The sequence below is a fragment of the Artemia franciscana genome, chromosome 6, assembly GCF_032884065.1.
Source record: "Artemia franciscana chromosome 6, ASM3288406v1, whole genome shotgun sequence".
Taxonomy (NCBI): Eukaryota; Metazoa; Arthropoda; class Branchiopoda; order Anostraca; family Artemiidae; genus Artemia; species Artemia franciscana.
The window spans coordinates 10,336,935-10,357,649 of NC_088868.1; the positions used below are offsets into that span (position 1 = coordinate 10,336,935).

General features: G+C 35.0%; 1 protein-coding gene across 13 annotated transcripts in view; it reads left to right on the plus strand.

The window, feature by feature from the left end:
- Positions 1-20,715, plus strand: part of LOC136028021 (uncharacterized) — a 100,459-nt gene that overhangs the window by 56,703 nt on the left and 23,041 nt on the right. For 12 of the 13 annotated variants that reach the window (XM_065705584.1, XM_065705588.1, XM_065705583.1 and 9 more), the window contains one exon: positions 20,581-20,662. In XM_065705584.1, the coding sequence (XP_065561656.1) occupies positions 20,581-20,662 (82 nt within the window). Of the gene's footprint in view, positions 1-11,735; positions 11,922-20,580; positions 20,663-20,715 lie in introns of those variants that run through there. The other variant, XM_065705587.1, reaches the window with a different exon arrangement.

The window sequence follows — 20,715 nt, forward strand, 5'->3', positions numbered from 1 at the left end:
AACTATGTATATGGCAAAGACGAAGCAGAATGCGGTAAATTATCGATTCTTTGCTGGCAAATTGCAACTTTTTAAAATTTGATTTTTTCGGATGATCAATTAAACAAAAATGAAGAAAAGATTGTTCCTTAAAACCTGATTGTTCCACTTGAGGAACCAAAAAACTTGGTATAAAGCAAAGATCAAAAGTAAATCATCCCCCTTTAGCTGGTTAGCTGCAGCTTCCTAAAATTCAAATTTTTAGGATGATTGATTAAAACAAAAATGAAGAAAAGTGTTTTGGCAAACATTGCTATTATCTACATGAAAAATAGTCTCCACACCTAGTGCGGCAATATTCGAACTGTATGGTGAGGTCAAAAACGTTCAACCAGAGTTGTTCTTGCTTGTCTCCTGAATTCCAGATACAATCGCCGACCCCTAAATCAAGAGGCACTCAGTAACGTTAAAAAAGGTTCTATGATGTTTTCTCTACCAGCTGGAAAACTTAAAAATTAACTAGCTTAATTTAAAAAATTGCCCTCTTTGGTTCTCTTTGGGGGAGTTTGGGGGATTTCCATTGTTTAGGCGAGTTCGGTGCCTCTGGACGTGCTAGGACGATTAAAATTCGTAGGCGTGTCAGGGACCTGCACAAATTGACTTGATAACAGTTTTTTTTTCGATTCGACCATCTGGGGGGGCCGGAGGGAGAGGAAAAATTGAAATAAATGAGGTATTTTTAACTAACGAATGTGTGATCAGATCTTAATGAAATTTGATATTTAGAAGGAGTTCTTGTCTCAGAGCTCTTATTTTAAATCCCGACCGGCATTAAGCCTCTGAATTTTCCTTTTAAATCAATCTATTGATTTTTAGAATTTTGCTAGAGCTTATGCCGTATGAGCTCTTGGCTCTTCCGGCCTCGTCACAAGTGCCATATGAGCTCTTAGCTCTTGTTCGTATATTTTTTTTTTGCGTCTTTTGCAATGAAGTTCGGCTCTTGAAGTAACCTCATTGAATCAGAATTACTTACTAACAGAATAATAATTACATTCATTGGTGAAACGAGACTAAACGACATTGGTTTTTACAAGTAAAATAAAGATGGTTTAAAATTGGTAAAAAACACTGACAATAAAGGTGTAAAAAGATTTAAATCACGGCTTGTTCTGTCTTTGAGTTGCGCCAGTCTGTTGTTTTGACAGGTTTTAGCTCTTAACTCAGAGGGTGTTGTGACCGATGTCTTTCGGAGGAAATATCGCGTCATTAAATATTTGCCAGTTTTTTAGTGATCAATAATTTTTTTTCAAAAAACTATCAGATTAGTGACCCGTTGTGAGATTAACTCGTGTCTGGGTTATACACTCAACAATAAATAAATAACAACACTGTCTCCAGATACCAGAATAAAAAGATGGCCCTTCAACTCTGCACATGGTAACAAAAAACGAAACGCCCAATAAATTCAAGATTAAATAAAAAAACAAGTTTTTTTTAAATGAAAGTAAGGAGCAACATTAAAACTTAAAACGAACAGAAATTATTCCGTATATGAAAGGGGATTTTCCTCCTCAACGCCTCGCTCGTTACGCTAAAGTTCGACTCTTTCTCATAACTGTATTTTTAAAACAGTAAGAAACTTTAGCTTAAAGAGCGGGGCGTTGGAAAAAAAAACAAATAAACACGCATCCGTGATCTGTCTTCTGGCAAAAAATGCTAAATTCCGCATTTTTGTAGATGGGAGCTTGAAACATCTACAATAAGGTTCTCTGATACGCTGAATCTGATGGTGTGATTTTCGCTAAGATTGTATGACTTTTAGGGGTGTTTCTCCCTTTTTACTAAAATGAGGCAAATTTTCTCAGGCTCGTAACTTTTGATGGGTATAACTGATCTTGATGAAACTTATATATTTAAAATCAGCATTATAAATGCGTTTCTTTTGATGTAACTATTGGTGTCAAAATTCCATTTTTTAGAGTTTCGGTTACTATTGAGCTGGGTCGCTCAATCGCAGTTCGTTACCACGAACTGTTTGATAACCAAGTACAAAAATAAATAAAATAAAATGGGAAACCTCCACCCAGAATTCAAGTTAAATTTTCAGTTACTAATTAAATGATTCTTTAAACTAATTTATTATTAACTAGGGATTTATTCAAATCTACAAAACTATGAGATTTATTCCAATAATATACAGTGCTATGCTGTTGGAAAAGCGGGACCTTTCGGATTTTGATAAAGGCTGACGAACTACAGAACTGCCACTGGGGAAATGGTGTCAAGGTTCTCTACTTTTACCAGTTTTCGCAGTGTTTCACAATAGTTCTCTCAAGGCTCGTTTGGTTTAAACTTTTTTTTTTTGGTTAAACTTTAGCTATTTGAATTTTATAAGCCGTGATTTAAATCTATTTACACCTTTATTGTCAGTGCTTTTTGCCAATTTTAAACCATCTTTATTTTACTTGTAAAAACTAATATCGTTTAGTCTCGTTTCAGCAATGAATGTGATTATTATTCTGTAAGTGATTTTGATTTAGAGGTTATTTCAAGAGCCAAACTTCATTACTACATTGCAAAAGACGCCAAGAAAGGGGGTTTTCTACTTTTATCAGTTTTGCAGTCTTTCACAATAGTTCAACAATAGTTCTCTCAAGGCTCGTTTGGTTTAAACTTTTTTTTAAAAAACTTTTAAACCTCATTGAATCACAATCACTTACTAACAGAATAATAATCACATTCATTGCTGAAACGAGACTAAACGATATTAGTTTTTACAAGGAAAATAAACATGGTATAAAATTGGCAAAAACACTGACAATAAAGGCGTCTACATTGCAAAAGACGCCAAAAAAAGGGGAGGGTTCTACTTTTATCAGTTTTGCAGTCTTTCACAATAGTTCAACAATATTTCTCTCAAGGCTCGTTTGGTTTAAACTTATTTTTAAAAACGTTTAAACCTCATTGAATCAGAATCATTTACTAACACAATAATAATCGCATTCATCGCTGAAACGAGACTAAACGACTATATTAGTTTTTACAAGTAAAATAAACTTGGTATAAAATTGGTAAAAAGAATTAATTATGAATATAATTAATAATTCAATAAATATAATTCATATACAAATAAATAAATATTTGTATATAAATTAGTATAATTAAATAAATATACTGATTCAATAAATGTAATTATAAATGTAATAATTTATATAATTAATTATAAATATAATTAAATATATTCTTATCGCTTTTAAAACTTGCGGCTACTTTCTAAAGTGAAACTTGGTTTTGACCAATTTCGGGTTGAATCTATTCTATACAACGGATGGTTTATTAGTTTCTTTCAAGTGGTCTTGAATAAGTGAAGTTTATTGTAATATCCTTTTTTGACTAGCTGTCTTTTTTGTCTGTTTTTCAACTTAATTTTAGCTTATTCCTAATGATGTGCTCTAAGCTGGTGACCACCTCTGGGTTAAGGAACATTAAGCATAATATTGAAGCAATTAGAAATAACTTGTAAAAAGCAGTAATGAATAATAAACGTTGAAATAAATAAAGTGAAATAACAAATAATTCTACTAAAAGGTATAACTTGTTTTAATAACAGGATAAATAATAATAAAAAAACTAAATTGATCCATAATTTACATAAGAATTGCAATACTTGATAAATGTAAAACGAAGTAAAAATATGCAAGATACTATTTCGTCATAAAAATGCACCTACTTTGCCGTCCATTATCAAAACACCCTTTTTTTTACCTAAATTTTCAAACAGTAAGCGTTTTCTTACTGAGAAATACAATACTCAGTAAGAATACAATACACACCAGATAAGACTAATTTAGGTTTTTAAAATTATTTTAGAGTATTTTAGGTTTTTGATTTGACTCTAGGTTTTCAAGCAGTAAGCATTTTCGCAAAGACCTAAGAATACAATACACACCAGATAAAACTATTTTAGATTTTTATAACTATTTCAGACTATTTTAGATTTTTGATTTTACTCCGGGTTTTATTAATTTTTTATTTATTTCTATTTTTTTATTAATACTATTTTAGGTTTTTGATTTTAGAACATTTTTGTTTTTTAATTTTACTATAGGTTTTATTAATTTTTCGTTAATTTAATTTTATTTGGTTCTCTTTTGTATTCTGTATCAGGTTTTCTGGTTTCTAAGAGCAAGGCAATAACGGACATTACAAACTTCATCGATAAGGCTTCAGTATGACAGCGGATGATATTGGAGAGTAAGAATTGTTTTAAGAGATAATTTATTCAGAAGAGCCTGTCTGGAAAGAAAATACCAAGACACTATAATCGACAATATTTCGTTAATCAACTTCATTTTAAAATGGAGCTCTGTCGTGTCGGCTCTAAAATCATATCGGATCGGTTTTCTTGACTTAATAGCTCCCATCTCATTCTTACTTTGCTCAGTAATTCCTTGACCTTATTTCACTATTTGCACATAATGTCATCTTTCCAACTTTAAAAATGGCAAAGGCTAATCTTTGTCTTCTTATGCTAAACTCTTTCCAATTATATACATTGCATTTTGACTCATTCTAGGACGTTGAATCGGATGTTTCATCAGAGAAGAATTCTGAATTTATGCCAAGAACTAACACACAGCAGTCCGCGCCTGGGCCCATCAACTCAATCAAAAGACGAGCAGCATTTTTGCAAAAATATGGACCTCACTCCTCCTCCAACAGTCCACCATCTGATGACATCGAGGAGGAGACTTTTTGTTTGTTAAAATCTGTGGATGGAAAGGGTGTTAAAAGTAAAAAAGTGCGTATTCGAGCTTCTAATGGAAGTATAGCCTGTTCAACCGAAGATAGAAGCTGTAACAGCATGATTTCTAAACAGAAAGGAAAATATAAATCAAGGGACTCCTTTCAAGCCAAAGAAAATGGTGACGAAGCTGTGAAAACACCTTCTGGATTATGGGAAGTTGATGAAAATAAAGGTTCAGTATTAGAAAACCGTGATACAGAGGATAATGACATAAAAAAAAGACATGTGAGGAAAGAGTGTAGCTCAAGTGAAGTTACTGTTTCTGTCAACAGTGAGAATCCTTCTGTGCTGAAACTGAAGGATGACTCGACTTCTGTCAAGGGCCGTGAACTTAATGACATACTCTCGCTGTTAGATGAAACAATACTTTCTGACAGTTCTGGGAAACGTATTACTAGGTCACGCCTTCGCGCAACCTGCACACCTGTTGCAGCTTTGAAGCCTTCTTCCCTTTCATTATCAACTTCTGCATCACTGTTTCCAAATGAAACGTCTGACCAATCGGCAGACTCAATTAGTGTGTTGTCTGAAGCTCCAACTCAAATTTTCACTAGTGTTAACCCTCGTAAAGTAAATAACAAGGGGGGCCTTACGAATATGTCAGAATGTGCTAAGAACGGGGCTGTACGAACCGCAAGTAGCACACCAAACAGAGTAGTTCCCCCACAACCACAAGAACTTAGTGATTTATTTTCACCAATTCATTCTAGTAGTAAGAACCTCGGTGCTGCTATCCAAAGTAATTCTGTGAAAGTGAATGATGAAACAAATTCAAATCAATTGTTTACTCCCCAAAATTTTGAGAATTGCGTGCGACAAGCAGTAACATTAATACTGTCCACGTTTATCCCAAATTTAGCTGCGTCTCAGGGACAATCAAACACAGAGCAGAGACCAGCTTCCAATGCAGAAAGTTTAAACGCTCAGCAACAACAAATATTATCATCAAATTTAGCTTGGTCGAATCTTCTACTCCAAACTCCGTTTTTTACTCCTGGTAGTATATCAAATTTATTGAGTGGAAGTGGCCTAGTCCATCAGCCAACTCCACAAGAAAAAATCCACTTGAAAAGTCCCATTATGGGTTCTAATGCATTTGGTGATGATAGTGGAGCTTTGCGATCAAGAGAGTTAACCTTAGTAAGGAATAAATCAGCTGGAACAGTTCAGTTGGAAGTTCCCATTGTTGAGAAAAGATCACTGTCCTCAAAAGTTTCGAACGAAAGTCAGCAAACAAGCCCTATATTAAGCATCAAGAAAGAGCGAAACAAACAAGCCGTCAGAAAGTACAGACGAAAGCAAAAGGAGTACTTTCTGCAGTTGAAGAATGAATTTGAAAAACTGGGAGAAGAAATTCCACCCTATGGGACTAAAAGGACTAAAGGGACTAAAACCCTTGAAGATGATGAAATAACGTGTTTGGAAGATTTAAAGAAACGGAAGTCGAACAAAAGGGGTGCACTTGCAGCTAAGAGATACCGGGAAAGAAAGAGAAAATATATTAAGCAACTTGAATCAATTTTAATGCAAAAAAGAGGATTCATCTTAAAGGAACATTAACTATATTGGATAAACTTTTAAGTAATATACATTGAATTCCTTCTAATGACAGTTTTGTTACATTTACGTGTTTTTGTTACTTTCATTATATCTCAAACAGGGAAGTGGGTGAACCCCTTAACTTGGTTGCAGTTTACTTTTGGATGAATTTTTCAAGCAGCAAAAGCTGCTTGAGTGTTTTCCCCTATTTTCTAAAATGAGGCAAATTTTCTCAGGCTCGTAACTTTTGTAAAATGAGTGGAAAACAAAATTCCTCTCAGTTTTGATCGCTAATGAATCACTTTCAGACGAACTTGACTAGCGACATCCAGTCACCATGCACTCAACTCTCTCAAACAGACAAGAAAATTGCTGAACTTGAGATTAAATTGTGTGAGCAAAATCTAGAAGTGGGCCGAGTGAATCGGAGGCTTCTACACCTGGAGGTTAAATATCGTTGACTTAACCTTGAGTAAGTCAGTTCCAAAGACATAGTTATTATGTTTTTCGACTATGTTGAACAAAATGGCTATTTCAAAATTTTGATTTCTTAATTTTGGAAAAGATGAGCGTGGGAGGGGGCCTAGGTGCCCTCAAATTTTTTGGTTACTTAAAAAGGCCAATATAACTATTAAATTTTTTTAGAATGAGCCCTCACGCGTTATTCTAGGACCACTGGGTCGGTACGATCAACCCTGGAAAAAAAAACGAACAAAAACAACAAATAAACACGCAGACCAGAAGATCGGTCTTCTGGCAAAAAATACGAAGTTCCATATTTTGTAGATAGGAGCTTGAAACTTCTACAGCAAGGTTTTCTGATATGTTGAATTCGATGGTGTGATTTTCGCTAAGATCCTATGACTTTTACGGGGTGTTTCCCCTTATTTTCCAAAATAAGGCAAAGTCTCTCAGGCTCGTAACTTTTGATGAGTAAGACTAAATTTGATGAAACTCATATATTTAATATCAGCATACAAATCCGGTTCTTTTGATGCATCTATTAGTATCAAAATTCCATGTTTAGAGTTTCGTTTACTATTGAGCAGGGTCGCTCCTTACTACAGTTCGTACAACGAACTGTTTGAAAGTTAATGCATGTGATAGTACAGGCTGCGAAAAAAATCCTCTAGACCTATCTAGACCTAGATAAATAAAGAAAAAAACACAAAATATATTCCGTCAAAGTGGACACACAATTTAAAAAACGTATTAATGGAAGCTTTATGACACAAAACAGAACCATTGAAAGAGACATCAGCCCAATACCACTCACTGAAAAGAATTTTCTCATTTACAAAAATTTAAAATTATTAACTTACAAATAAAAAGCAACATTAACCAAAACATTTCAAATTCAGCTTTATCAATATTCCTGTATTTGTTTGATTAAACCAAGCGAAAAAAAGAAGATGATTAATCAAAAGGGAAACTAAACACATTCAATAAGTCGCTCGTTTCTTAGCACCACTCGAAAGTGTGGATGGGGGAGGCTTATGTGCTAGTTCCTCAGCCCACTCGTCATACGTAAAGCTTTGCTTTTATGCCACCCGGACGTTTACACTGAATATATGGTGGAACTGTGTTTGATACACTTGAAATGAAACCCTTTGATATAAGACATAATTTTTTCCATCTATTTTTTTTCTTGCCTCTCTCATAAAAAACGGGGCATCATCACTCACATAGTGTTTACCTGGCTTGCTATCTTTCTTCCTTTAAGCTTCTTCCCATTCTTAAGTATTTCAATATTGTTAACACGATTTTTTACATTAACCTTAAAATATGTCTTTTCTTTTTCATTGTAACAATTGAAAAATGAGGTATTACTGGTAAATTTAGTCAATTCATGCATATCTCAGTAAACATACGTTAAGCTTGATCTTCATCCTCACAGATTGCATTTCATAAAACCATAGTATTTTTGTTATGCTGACACCCTGCAGCCATAAGCCTATCAGACATTAACATGGTCTTTTCTTAAAAATACTAACCTTCTTACTATAGGTCAAAAATATAATTTTTCAACAAAGAAATGTCATTTACTACAGCATTTACACAAGATTTAAACCAGGGGAGTTCAGACCGTAAGGCTATTTGCTCCGATTCAGTTGCTTCTATTCTATTTTCTACTACAATATTTCGCAGTTCAATTGATCAGACTGAACAAGTTTCACGCTTAATGCTCATCATCTTCACCAAGTTCTCTGATAGTGTCGGTAGGGAACCTTAATTGTCACTGGTTTCCAAATATCCGGGTTTCCTAGCTTATTTGGGGTACTTATAGCAATATCCTTGCTAGAGTCAATATCTGGCCGACTCCTTTTATTTTTTTCTTGGCCATCTTAACTTGGTAACAGCTAAAATTGACTTACTGGAAAAAAAGAAACCACAACCCCTTTATCAGTTCTTTTTACACTGTTTCATGTTTCTATTGTTGTACTATTGCTTTAATCTTATCACGAATAATTTCAGCTGTGAATCACTTTGAAGGAATAGTAAATAACGATTTCCGTTCTTCAGTTTTCTTTAGGAAAAGGCTTATATTTTCAAATAGTCTTTTTTCGGCTTGTATAAGATTTTTCGTTGCATCACAGGATACAGATCATTTAGCAATAATCAAACTTAATTCATTTCATTTCGTCATTCACAGAGTAGGCAATAGCAAGCACTACAGTCTTAACTAGTTGAGCAATGAATCATGATTGAATTGGTAGAAATCATAACATTTGGTGAACATGCCAGGTGGCGTAACAAGCATGGAATATCCAATTGCTATGTCTAATAAGACTTTTTTACCTTTTCAGAAGTTTTTTTCTTATGTTGCACGTCTGAGTGCCGCATTAAGTATTGTTTACAATGGGGCGATAAGAGGAACAAAGAAAATGAAGCTCGGTTCTATTTTCTCAGATTCATCACCAATCAGAATGCTTAGTAAATGGTGTCAACACATCAAGAAAGATATGGAAGTCAAAATTAACAAAATATTAGCTTTATGTGGCTATTTTATTATATTTGGATGTAGTGGGGTGGTATTGCTCATCACACCAATGTGAACAATCTACTACATTTGCTTAAAAGCTAAAGTTCTGTCTTCATTGATAGATTCTGATGCCAGATTCCTGAATGGCAGATTGACGGCTATGTTTACAGATGACTGGTCTTCATTGGTCTGGGTACTCGAATCTGGCGCCAGAATCTTTAAATGATGACCAAACTTAACCTTTGAAACTTCGTCTAAAGAGTTGCCATAGAACTATGATCAATAACATAGTTTAATACCCCACTACTTTGTAAAAAATGTCTGAAAAAATCCTTATTTATTATTTATTATTACATGCTTAGTACTTAAAATATGTTTTTATTTTGCAACCAATACATCTTCTGCAGCAGAAAATAGGCGTTCAACAAGTGCATATGATGTGAGAGGGGTATTAAATTTTTTAAGCAGTTTTCCAGCTTTCGGATAGTCTTTCAGGGAATCAGGGGTCCTCTTCTTGTCTTGAAGAAATTTAAGTAATTCAGCTTTGAGACTAGCAACTATACATACTTCTTGATCATGACTTTATCATCATCTTCCTTAAGCGAAAATAAATCATAAGTTTTTTTTTATGCTAGAATTCACAGCACCTTCAGCTAGTTCATCACTGGAAACAAGCATAGCCAGTTTTTTCATTTCCAAGTGTTTTCTATGTCTATTATTCAGTGTTTTTTGCCCTTGCAAGGCTAGAGTCAACTATCGTATTTTGAAACTTGGTTGAGAGTAAGTAGATATGACTAGTTCACTGAAGGTTTTCTCATTTAGTTTTATTGAGAAAACATGCCAGAACTGTTCCAGCAAACCACCTAAAATGGCCTTTGCTAATGACAAAGAGTGCTTGAGAATATGGATATTCCAAATTCCTTTTAATTTAGTCTCCAAACCATAAAGTACTGGTAGAACAGCACCAAGATAAAAAAAATTCGCCTTGCAAAGAATCTCAGGGATGGCACAAGGTATCTGTAATAAGCACAAAATTCTTAAACAGATCGTTCTTCACCAGCTTTAACTTCGGAAGTTAAGGTTGATCACAGGCACTGGATAACTTTTCTGCATCAGCTATGTCTACAGCAGGCTTTACTGTATCATGAGGAGAGTTCCAGTGCGTAGCATATGGTACGACCGGGGGCCTTCCAGTAATTTCCAGAAACTTCTCAGCGGCTTTTGTACTATGATTTATCGTATTCCATATGCTTTGGCAATTTTTACACGGTGGATTGATAAAGTCTTTGAAATGGAACATTAACAAATGCTTGTTCACTATATTTTGTGCGACCAGGTTAAATGTATGACCCCGACATCTCAGTTGGTCTGGGAAATAAAAATTAATAAATTATTATTTATTATAAATAAATAATATTTAGTTTATATTTATATCAAAAGTATTAATATTTAAAATAATATTACATTCATATTTATTATAAATGTTCTTTTGAAATTTGTTCCAATTTCTAGACGACTCTAGGAAGTTCAAGACAAAAATGTACTTGTAACTTAAGTACCGTTAATTCCACGAAAAATGTATTTAAGTATATACTTAAAGTACTCTTCAGAATTGTTTTTAAGTATCTATTTAAGTACTTTAAACTCCACTTAAGTGCATATATTTAAGTTTCGACCCAACACTGGCTGCTATAATTTGCAAACCTCTGTCCACAAAGCAAGTCATCTCTTTTTAGGTAAAAATAATGCAACTTAACGGATTTAAAGTGCTTAAATTTATTGCCATTACGCTTATTCTTGGCAATATGAATGGTTTTGATAACTGCCATATTTCGGTATTTCAAAGTAACAATTATTTGTCTCTTTTACCTTTGTGATGTCAAGGTAAAATAGATTAAAATTGTAAGTTCTAGCATACTCTTCTGTTTAAAATGAAGTAAAGTATAAAAGATTTCGGAATGGTATTTAAAAGTTTCGAGACTAAAGTCCTTTGTTCAACACTCAAGTAAAAATATGGTTAATAACAAATGAAAGGTTTTTTTGACGGGTTATGTTTACTCAACAAAGTTTAGTAAATACAAGGAAGCGTTTTCAATATTTCAATTCCAGTTAATTTTATATTAAAAATATTTGGGTTGTTGAATATAGTAAAAACATCCCGTCAAACGCTGCAATTTGAATTAAGAAACGTCCAAGAGGAATTTAGTATGTACTTTTAATTTTTGTAGGATCATTGATTATTGATTATTAGTAAAGAAAGCCATTGGCTGCTTATCCTTAGATACCATTTGGGAAGATTGATATATAGAATTAAATAGTAAAGGTCGTATTATCATAGTTTTGCTGTTTATCACGTTCTTCTATTCCAAAAATCAACATTGTCCCTACTTGAGCCTTCTTCCGGATTTGCGATGTCACTTTACCACGAGTCGTTGGTAAAATAATCGTTCTCCACTTTAATTTGTTGGCAATTCCCATTTTCGAGCAAAATATTCAAATTTAAACGTTTCACATGTTTTTATGATGGAAGACCCTTATGAAGAACTGGCAAATTCATACGAAGTTAGAAAAGTGCAACGATGGAAGCAGTTCTCTGAAGCTTTTCATAAAAGAGTATGTTGAGTTTGTTTTCCTCTTTATTTACAGGGCTCTTTCACTACTGTGTGACAAGCTATGTTTTGTTTATGCTGCACTAGGCTGAGGCCTAGGGTATGATACCAAGTAGTTGGCCAGTTAATCAACTCCTTAACAGCATAATCAATGTAAAATATCTATCATGCCACCTAAAATTGGATTGTTCCACCATTGAATGTGTCTAGGCTAAGTGGTAAAACTAGGCATTTGGGTCTTACCCTAGTCCTAATTGGTTTTACTTTTTATAGGCATGTTATGTTGATATTGTAATGGAATATCAGGGTTGTTACTTAGTTTTTTCTTTGGTTAGTAATAGATTCTAAAGTAGGCTATCAAAGCATAACGGCAGAATAGGTAAATGCTACCTTTACCTAAAGTTTACTAAGCTATTAGAGGAAAAATAAGATAAAAGAAAAAAATGAATATAAAAACTTAGGTAGACAGAAAAATGGTCATTGTGGGAACCATAGAACATAATTTTGCTTTTTCTTATGATAAATTTTGCCATGAAAAGCCTGTTCTTTTAACCTTAAGAATACTGTAGGCATAGCCTAGTTTGTAGCTTAAATTACAATGCAACTTAGCATTACTTTTCTAAGTCCTTATAGCTTACTCTATGTTGTTATGTTTGATTTCTACATTTCACATCTGTAGGCCTGTATACTTAAATGTACATGTCAGATCTCAACCATGATATTTCATTGAATAATATCAGAACTTTCCTGAGTAAGAATTTTTCCACTGACACTACATGCTGATGATTGCAAGCTCTTGGGAAAGGTCCAAATTAGCCCCAATCCCTCAATGATGCAAGGAGATTTAGATCAACCATCTAGATGGTTATCTGAGTAAGATTTGCAGTTCAACTTGTCAAATTGCAAAGTTTTGCATCTTAGATATGACAATCCTAGATGACCTACTTGAGGCTATAATTGAGGAGAAGGACCTGGGGGTTATTGTTGATGATAAGCTCATGTTTCACAGCCACACAGCTTAAAGTTGGTAAAGAAAACTGAGCTCTAGGGCCCATAAAAAGAATGTTTACCACCAGTAAAAAAGTTAAGAAGACTAAGTCACTAAGGTTAGGAATAAGTGAAGATGAGCAGGTGACCTTAGGTAACGAAAAGATTGATCAGGTTGGGAGCTTCAGTTACCTTGGTAGTGTTATTGGTAAAGATGGTGGGAGCAGTGAGGATGTTAAAAGTAGAATAGCTAAAGCTCAGGGTGTTTTTTCACAGTTAAAAAAAGTTTGGAAGAATAGAAAGATAAGCCTACAAACCAAGATTAGAATATTGGAAGCTACAGTGATGACAGTGGTCAAATATGGCTCTGAAGCATGGACACTCCGAAAAGCAGATGAAAATTTACTAGATGTTTTCCAGAGAAATTGCCTACGGATTGTTCTGGGTACCCGGCTGACTGACCGTATTTCAAACAGTAGGTTGTACGAAAAGTGTGGTTCAATCCCGCTTTCTGGGGCTATAATGAAAGAAAGGTTGAGATGGCTAGGCCACGTTCTACGGATGAAGGATGACAGATTACCGAAGATTGTCCTTTTTGGCCAACCGTCTGGGGCTACACGGAAAGCAGGTCGTCCTTGTCTGGGTTGGGAGGATGTCATAAATAAGGATTTAAAGGAAATGGGAACTTCCTGGGAGGGTGTAAAGAGGGAGGCTTTAAATAGATTAGGTTGGAGGAGGAGCGTGCGTAGCTGTGTTGGCCTCAGGCGGCTTGGTGCTGCAGTGAGTTATTAGTAGTAGTAGTAGTAGTAGGCTGTGTTTGGGTAAAAAACTGTACAAAGCTATTGTACATCCACACCTGGAATTTGGAATGACCCTAACATATCCCCAGTACAGAATGGATACTAGAGCACTTGAGAGTGTCCAAAGGTGAGCAACAAGGCTCATACCAGCTTTGCAAGACAAGCCATATGAGGAATGCCTTGTATCCCTCAAACTCCCCTCCCTAGTCTATAGAAGGAAGAGAGGAGATGCAATTGCTATTTGCAAACTACTAAAAAACAACCTCCCAAGGCAAGTATTCTTATCATCCCTTGCAGGTACAACAAGATGTTATACAAAGATGCTGCAAGTCCCCTGTTGCCATCAATGTGAGCACTGTAATTTTTCTGTGTACCTGCTTTCCCTTACTGGAGCATCCTCTCCAATGCCACCATCCAGTCCCAAACCGCAAATGCAATCAAGGAAGGAGTCAATCAGGACTGGGTCAATGCAGAGTGTAGACTAACCTGGGATGCCAGATCAAAGTCAAGTCTCACCATCAGCAAGATATTTCACAGGAGGCTCATTGCCACCTTTTCTTGCTGGACATGCAATTTACAAGGTTACTACATGTGTAGTACCAGGCCATTCATTAATTTGGTCAAGACTCAACCATTGTCATAATTCTTCAGTGTAAACTCTCTTGGATAAACCTCCCAGTCTTGGTATGGTTGGTGTAGAATTGATCCCTATGTTGCCCATTCCAAGAAAATAAGCTGTAGTTCTTATCTAGAATTTTCCAAACAGTAAATATAGCCTATCAGATGACATAATACACTTGCAATTGGTATGTATTGGGCTGAAATTGGTCATACTCTTGGCTATTTAAAAAAAGCTTGCTGTCCATTTAAGCAGACCATGTCAGAACAGCATTTCTAGGTGGTGTGAAAAAGTTGTGTCTATGATATCAACTCCAAGGCAGAATTCTGGCTTCAGCCTCAGATTTCTACAGACAAACTTGCCCAGAGGCTATAACTTAAATCTGCCTTTTTATAAAGTACATATTTAGGCCTACAAAAAAAAAACAACAACTGAAAATTCATAGGAAATTGATCAGCAGCAAGTCTACAAGGATTGAGGAGCATATTTCTTTCCTATCCTCTAAACTTGACAAGATGGTCTCTTTGTCTACTATCCCAAATGCTGCATAGTATGCATGTCGTGAGCCTTGGGTCTTGGCTCCTGATTCAACCCTAAATCAAAGATATGAAGCTGAGCTGGAGAGCTTCTTCCCTGGCTGCTTGTATTGTTTCCAAGAAAGCCATCTGTAAAGTCACCAAGCACCTAAGGCCTGACCATGTTCTTTGGAGTATAAGTGCACTTTATCTAAAGTGTGGCTGTTCTACTCTTTTTACTTAAATGACTCTTCTCATGCAAATTATCACAAGTCAGGCAGTTTTGAATAGATATCTTATATGAATTCTTAGAAAAGAGCAAAACTGCTGTGCAATATTCTACTTTGTTCTACTTTGTTTGAAAGTGGAGAAAGCATTAAAATATGATCTAAGGAGGTGTGAAGGGGAGACCATGGATAAAATTGCCAAGGATCTGGAAGACATAGCTACACAGCATAATACTAAAATATTGTACTGGCATTTTGTCAGTCTAGAAATTTCCCAGTTAAAGATAGGAACAGGGCAACAATTAGTGATAAAGAAAGAGTTGATAAGGGCAGAACATTTTGAGAATGTGCTAAACTAGGATACAGTTGCAGGAAAAGATATAGAGGAAAATGAAAAAGTTTTTGATACCTTGGATGTGAAGCAAGATTTGTTTTTGAGGAAGAATTAGTGACAGTAATAAAAGGATTAAAAAATAATAATGCTCCAGGTGCTGATAGTGTGGTAAATGAATTTATTGAATATGGTGGCTCCAAGGTCAGAAATAAGCTATTGAAGATTATGAATATGATTTTTGTAAAAGGGGAAGTATGTAATGATTTTAGAAAAACCTTAATTAAACCACTGTATAAAATAGGTGATAAGAGTGAGTGTCATAATTATTAAAGCATTAGTCTGGTCTCTGTAGGTAGTAAATTACTTAGTAATATTATACTTTGTAGACAAAGTTTTAAGAGAAGAACAGTGCAGTTTTTGAAAAGGCAGAGGATGTGTTGACCAAATTTTACTCTTAGGTTAATAATTGAGAAGTACCTTAATCAAACACCTTTGGTCCTCAGTTTTACAGATTATGAGCAAGGATTTGATTATGTTGATAGAAGAGCTTTAGAAAAGGTATTATCCTTGTATGGTATACCAGACAAATACATTAAAGTAATTAGTGCTATGTACACCAATAATTCTGCTGCACCTAAGGTAGGAAATCAGGTTAGCAGCTGGTTTTGCTTTAAATCAGGAGTTAAGTAGGGTTTTGTTTTATCCCCCTTTATAAGGATCATTTTGATGGACTTTGTCTGAATGAGCGCAGGAAAGGCAATGGGAAACCACAGAATCGAATAGGGTGGAAAAACTCTCCTGGACTTAGATTATGCTGATGATCCAAGCATCCTAGAAGAAATTTTGAGCAAAATGAATGAACTTTTAAAGTTTTGCAAGTTCACGGTGCTATAATAGGTTTGAAAATTGATGTTAAGCAGACTAAGTCACTAAGAATAGGAATAAGTGAAGATGAAAAGGTGACGCTGGGTGACAAAAAGATTGATCCGGTAGAATATTGGAAGGTATGGTGATGACAAAGGTCAAATATGGCTCTGAAGCATGGGCACTCCAAAAAGCAGATGAAGATTTACTAGATGTTTTCCAGAGAAATTGCCTATGGACTGTTCTGGATACCCAGCTGACTGATCATACTTCACACAGTAGACTGTACAAAAAGTATGGTTCAAACCTAATTTCCAGGGCTATAATGAAAGAAAGGTTGAGAGGGCTAGGGTATGTTGTGCAGATGAAGGATGACAGATTGCTGAAGATTGTCTTTTTTGGCCAACTGTCTAGGGCTAAATGGAAAGCATGTCGTCCTTGTCTGTGGTGGGAAGATGTCATAAAGAAAGATTGAAAGGAAATGGGAACTTCTTGGGAGGGCGTAAAGAGGGAGGATCTGAATAGATTGGGATGGAGGAGGAGCATGAGTAGCTGTGTTGGCCTCAGACAGCTTGGTGCCGTGGTGAGTTTTTAGTAGTAGAAGTATTGGCTTGTATTGTAATAATAATATGGGGCATGGTACTGGTTCTAAAGCACTACAGTATTGAAAATGCACATTCCTCAATTTCTTACATAACTACATTACCAAATCACAGATTGCTGTCACCTCATCTTTCATTCTTACTACTGTTAATACATCAGTTATTTGTTTTGCTGATGACATACTAAGTCTCAGATGGACTTCTGTCAAACTTTGTGAAACACTCACGTTTCTAATATAGATACACAAGATTAGTTCCTTGATCTAGTTTCCAAAAGCTGGTAGTTTTATTTTTTAGTTAGAAGGTCAACTCTCCTACTAGTGCTACATCAGGCAACTGGAAAGTCAGATCAGCTGTAAAAACAGTATGCTATTCATTTATTGATACCAAGTCACCAGGTACCAGGACTGTCACTAGGTACCTTTTCACAATATACCCATTTCCTCTTGGTTTTACCTAATCTTAATCCATTTAAGAGCTTCAGACCTGTAGTGCTTTTGAGCTGATGAGTCTTAGTTAAACTGCCATTGCTTCTACACCTGCTTCATATCAAGATGCTGTTTGAATGACTGAATGGAGGGAGTGGGGACTGTTGAGTCCTTCAGCTGGCTCTAGTGTTTAATGTTTTTAAGATTATATCTTTATTAAGCTCAGGCACCTATAAATAAAGCATATAAGCAAAAATAAGACAAGCAAATAAACAAAAGAAAGCATCATCACATATTACTACATCTTCTTTCTCCCAAACTGTAGTTTGGGACTCCCAAACTTATTAATTTTTTGAACAGTGATTTAGAGAGGTGGTTAATGAGTGATTTAAAGAGTAAATTACCTTTTTAGCTCAAAAGAAGTGTGTAATTTTGCACATTTTAGTAAGATAGCCTATATTAAATTTAGAAGTCAATATTTTGTTTATTTTTTAATTCTGTTGTTTGAAAGCACTTTGTAGGCTAATCTGAACAAAGGCGGATGTAGGACAACATCTTGGGGGGGGGGGGGCAGTGTAACAAGGGCACCGATAATTGACTGACTTGACAAGTTTATTTTCAAAAAGGGATAAAAATAATGAGGGTGCCTGTAAAATCTTGGGGGCCATGGTCCCCTGAATTTGAATCATTTTCTTTCAGTTTTGTCAGGCACAAGTATTTTGTAATTGTGATAGCAATTTGTAATTTGCAAGTTCTGCTTTGAACCCTTAAAGTCACTCTTTTTTCTAGTAAAACTGAAAGAGAAATATTCCCTTTGACTAAAAATCCAATGCTAAGTTAATGCTAAAAAATCAATCCATAAGGCAATATTCAGTACATCCATTTTATCACTATGTCGTGAAGACGAAATCTATTTCTACAGTAGATGAAAAAATAAGGAACAGAACAAAAAGTTTCTTAGAGTGAGACATAGTCACATGTGTTTTGCCATAACTGTGACCCCTGGGTGGCAGTTTCTTATATACTTTTACAAAGGCTTGCTAAAGGATTTCTTGTTTCATCTATGTTCATGAAAACTAAAATATAATCATCCAATACACCAACAAGTTTTTATAATATTTGTTTCAGATAGAAACTCGCATTTTCACATGATGTACAACTTCTGTAAATCAATGTATCATCACATTGCAACAAAATCCTATTAGTAACAAAATGAACAGCAGTCTAAACTTCTAACTAAACCTCTTGAATTCTTTATTCATGATTCTTGAGTTACCATAAGAAGCCAAAATCTAGTAACCAATAATTGCTATTGTTCTTTCTAAATAAAAATTGCATTCATTGCAACTTTAATTTTGAACCTTTGATGGGCTTCCAAACCATTTGGTGAGGCATAGCTCCTTATAATTTTTAGTGATAGAGCCCAGATAAAAGCATACCATTCAATTTAAACATCAATACTCTTCTGACATTTGCAAACAGTTATGGCACAACACATGTGACTATGTCTCACTCTAAGAAACTATTTGTTCTGTTTCATATTTTTTCGTCTGCTGTAGAAATAGATTTTGTCTTCACGACGTAGTGATAAAATGGATGTACTGAATATTTCCTTATGGATTGATTTGTTTACAAAGTTTCTCTTTTGATACCTGTTTCAACTTGTTCTGGTTCCCTGTGGCTATAGATAAACTATTAAACAGTCAGTTTAAAGATGTGAAGACTCACCCAAAGCAATTTCTGGAACAAGACTAAAAGGTCATGTACCGTTTTTTCTTGCAGAAAATAATGAAGAAACCCTTGTATTGTTTAACATCATTCACCCTTCCAGCAGCAGGGCCAGCCACAACTAGACAGCCAATCATAGCCTTGAAAATTTTCGAAGGTTGTCCTATCATATTGGCTGTTCAATCATAGCCAACTATCAAAAAATTATCCACCTGCAAAAAACGCTGCTACCAGGGCGAATGATGGCAATCAAGACGGCCTAAGAGATTAGACCAAACTCGAACTCCCAGAAGATGCAGCTTAAACCCTAACTAATAATACTTTTGATTTTTAATTCAGATTTATAAACCTCTAAAGACGACAAGAATATAGCCATTCCCTGAAGGTGGTTGAACCAATGAGGGATACCTAGGGCTGTATATTTAGCTTTTCCCTCGGCTCTACTGAATTTCTCCATCTCTCCTTGCAGGCTGATTGACGAGGTTAAGTTTTTAATCCTCTCTCCTCTCAGTAGAAACTGGATGTGGTTCAGATTGTAGAAAGACACAACAATGAGCCTAGATCTTACTTTCTATCCAATTTCTTGTGCAGGCAACACCTCCTTTCCATATATTTTTTAATTCTTTACAGTCTCTTCCTTTTGTATGTATCTCAATTCTTTGTTGCTAGATATCTCTGTTCCATGCCATTTGCGGGGTATTTGTGGCATTTGGTCAATATTACGATATTTTTTCGCATTGATTTTTTAAAAATCAGTGGATTTTAAAAAACGAATTTCCTTCAAGTATCACACTTTTTGCAAAAAAAAATTGTGGTTATGCTTAGACAGTGTGTTTTACTTTTTATTTAAATACAATTTGACTATGCCAACCCAAATTTCACCTTGGAGAGAAGAGGGCCTATAAGGGAGGAAAACTGCCATACGTACACCATTAATAGATTCCCTACTTACCGCCTCCCAAATTGTCTGTCCTCTTGATTTGAAAAAAAATAGATTTTTCTTTTGTTATCTTCATTGATATATGGCTTTTTCGGTATTTAAGTTGAGAAAATTGAAAGGGACATCTTGAATAGACAGTAATACAACATCAGTTTAGTATGAATAGAACTTCATCTAAAATGAAGTTCTCAAAATATTTGAGATTTTTAAATAAGAGTTTATTATAAATTAAATATATATTTTTCTATTCTTTACGGTCCCTTCCTTTTGTGTGAATCTCAATTCTCTGTTGCTACATATCTCTGTTCCATGCCATTTGCGTGGTATTTTTGGTATTTGGTCACTATTACGATACGTTTTTGCATTGATTTTTAAAAAATCAGTGTGTTTTGCTACTTTAAATACAATTTGACTATGCCAACCCAAATTTCACCTTGGAGAGAGGGCCTATAAGGGAGGAAAACTGCCGTACGTTTTATTTTTGTTGAGATTTTTGCCAACAATTTATTAACAACGATTTTCTGTGGGTTTGTTCAAACAACTAGATTTAATTTTAACTGCCCTTGGTATTTCAGGAAATAGTTCCTACTCGTCCTATAACCTCATGACTCTTTTTTAGTTCGTTGAAGGTGATAAAAGTTCTGATTGGCGCAAACCCCTTTCTGACAAGTTGGATGACATATACGAGTTTAATAGCAGTTGTAAGTTTTTTTTTTGAATCCAGTGTTATTTTCTTTTTCGATTTAGATTTATT